The sequence below is a fragment of the Malaya genurostris genome, chromosome 3 (genome assembly GCF_030247185.1).
Source record: "Malaya genurostris strain Urasoe2022 chromosome 3, Malgen_1.1, whole genome shotgun sequence".
Taxonomy (NCBI): Eukaryota; Metazoa; Arthropoda; class Insecta; order Diptera; family Culicidae; genus Malaya; species Malaya genurostris.
This window is the reverse complement of record NC_080572.1, coordinates 299,844,018-299,846,468: the sequence shown is the minus strand read 5'-3', so window position 1 is coordinate 299,846,468 and position 2,451 is coordinate 299,844,018. Positions and strand designations below refer to the sequence as shown.

Below are 2,451 nucleotides of genomic sequence, written 5' to 3'. Positions count from 1 at the left end.
ATGACCGTTAAAATGATTGAAGAATCTAATTTGAGTGTCCTGTCTGTTAGTCTGTGTATAAACGAAAATTAACTGGCAATATAGCCTTAGTTGCTGTGCCATCAATTCGGCGTCATCTCAAGTGAGGTGACGCCAACCAGAAAGGAAGAAGAAGAAGAAGAAAATGTATGAGATTCGATGCGGACTCACCTGAGGGCGACATGCTCGCAAAAAAGGATGTTGCCAATTATATGTTCGGGAAATGTGAGAGCTGGATATCTTGTTAATATGATGTCTTTGTTTTAACTTAACTTGAAAGCTAACAGGGTCTGATACATCTACATCTACGGATATGACACAACTATCTGGCATCTCCGGTTGGGATCGAAACTTGGTTGGATTTAGTTACGAGCGATCTCAATTGGATTATAACTCGAAATAAAACCAAAACTGGAGAATGCGTGTACGTATTCCTCATAATCTAAAAATTTAGGTCGAGATAATGCAAGTGTTGATAACAATGAATCTGGAACACAAAATAAAATTCATTCATTTATTTAAGCGTTTTCATTGCAGTAAGTTAACATTTCACATCCATAAAGAATAAAACAAATTCGATACATTAAAACTAATAATTAAGGACGCCGAGGTACATTAGGTAGATGAAAATTCCAGTAAATGTTTTGTAGGCACTGTGGAATTGGATCGTTTTGATTTGGTGCAAATTGACCGGCATGTAGCAAAATACGCGGTTGGTCTTCTGGGAATAGCTTGTCAACCGTTATTACCTCCATTGAATCCTCTTGTACTTCCGGTTTTAGATGAAAACACACAACTCGTGGCAGCTTAATTTGTTTTTCCGGAATTGGGGGTGGCAACTCATTTTCCGGAATGGGAATCGTCTGTTCGTTAGTTCGAATATCTTCAGTTACACTCAGCAGGTCATTGCTAATCGACGCTGTGTTATCGCAAATTGTTTTATCTTCTTCATTGCAATTATTATGAATTTCCGCAGAAATCACAATGTTCAGCTGATGCTCAACAGCAACATTTGGTATGTCGATGGGTGAGGAAATTGGTTTTCCAGATCCCGGGTGGATTTGAATGGTACCGGGATCATATACTGGTGTAGGTTCAGAAATCTTTATTGGCGAGGATTTCATTTCTTTCAGTTCAAACTCTTCGTACTTTTCAATTTTGTCAGCAACACTTTTTAAACGATTCAAATCCTGCTGGAGTGCCAGTGTGTCCTGACATTCCTGTGATTTTTTCATCACATTTCTCAAACGCGAGGAAACGGTTCTAGAAATACAATGAATTAGGTAGATTCTTGGCATCCCTCACACATTCAGTTTTTCGGAGAGATTCTGAACTTTGTCCCGAATTTAAGACTAAATCGTTAAATGGGTTCAATGTTTCGGTTTAGATTGAAAAAAAAGCTGTCCGTAAAATTGAAGGTGATTGGGGGCCTGTTGAATAACACTACAATACCTTAGTCTCTTCAAATTTGAATGATCGGTTTTGGCTTGCTCCGACACGGCCGAACTGGTAACATTTAAATCAATTTCCTCCATGGATCCCGAAAGTTCACGAGACTGAGTCGCATTATGGCTAAGCACAGTACCCTGCACTTCAGTTTTAAACGAAAACTGATTTTTCTTCCTACGAGAAAAGAGTCGCTTCAAGCGAGGGCAAAATGTATTCGAATTACAAGTTGTTTTTTCATCGACCCTCTTGGACGGTTTACGAAATAATACAGAAAAACATGAAATTATGTTGCAGGGACTCATATTCGTAAAGATTTCACAATAATTAATATCGTTACTATTCACGGAACACACCAGTAACAAACCGTTCTTTTTTTCAATCGTGCTTGTAATTTCTAATCTGAAAATAAAAATTTTGTATTTGAATTTTATGTTGGCAGCACTAATAGGAAAAGCACGTTTTTCAAATTGAAAATTCTAAAGGGTGAGAAGCAGAGATGCCATTTATACAGATTTATCAGTGTTCAATACACATACAGATTTCGTACAGAATATAGATTTCCCTAATTCAATACCGATTTACATAGATTTCGGTGGTATCAGATGAGATAAAAATTTCGTAATCAATGGATGAATCACAAATTTATCTTGGAATCTTAAAATTGTGCTGGTATTTGAACATCAGCACTGATGTATAAAGATATTCATTATTGAAACTTATAAAAAATGGAATTTATTGTCAGACTAAAAGTTGAATGACCTGGCTTAAGGCAAAGACATCATATTAACAAGATATCCAGCTCTCACATTTCCCGAACAAATCATTGGCAACATCCTTTTTTGCGAGCATGTCGCCCCCAGACGAGCCCACATCGAATCTTATACATAGAAGTAGTGGAGAAAAATGTCAAATTCGTGCGCGCCAAAATAGCAGGGTTGCGCACCCATACAATTGACATGATATGTTGAATGTGATGCCGTGCGA

The 2,451-nt window shown here is 37.4% G+C and overlaps 1 protein-coding gene across 1 annotated transcript; it reads right to left on the bottom strand.

The window, feature by feature from the left end:
* Window positions 1-614: 614 nt before the first annotated feature.
* LOC131434396 (uncharacterized) lies at window positions 615-1,839 on the bottom strand. Its single transcript, XM_058601064.1, has 2 exons — window positions 1,471-1,839; window positions 615-1,281 (listed from the first exon to the last, which is right to left on the bottom strand). The coding sequence occupies exons 1-2, from the start codon at window positions 1,767-1,769 to the stop codon at window positions 615-617; spliced, it is 966 nt and encodes a 321-aa protein (XP_058457047.1). The 5' UTR covers window positions 1,770-1,839.
* Window positions 1,840-2,451: the final 612 nt, after the last annotated feature.

Coding starts and splice junctions, on each gene's coding strand:
- LOC131434396 (XM_058601064.1), bottom strand. CDS start 1,769: ATGAGTCCCTGCAACATAATTTCATGTTTTTCTGTATTATTTCGTAAA. Junction 1,282..1,470: donor TCAAATTTGAAGAGACTAAG/GTATTGTAGTGT, acceptor TTGTATTTCTAG/AACCGTTTCCTCGCGTTTGA.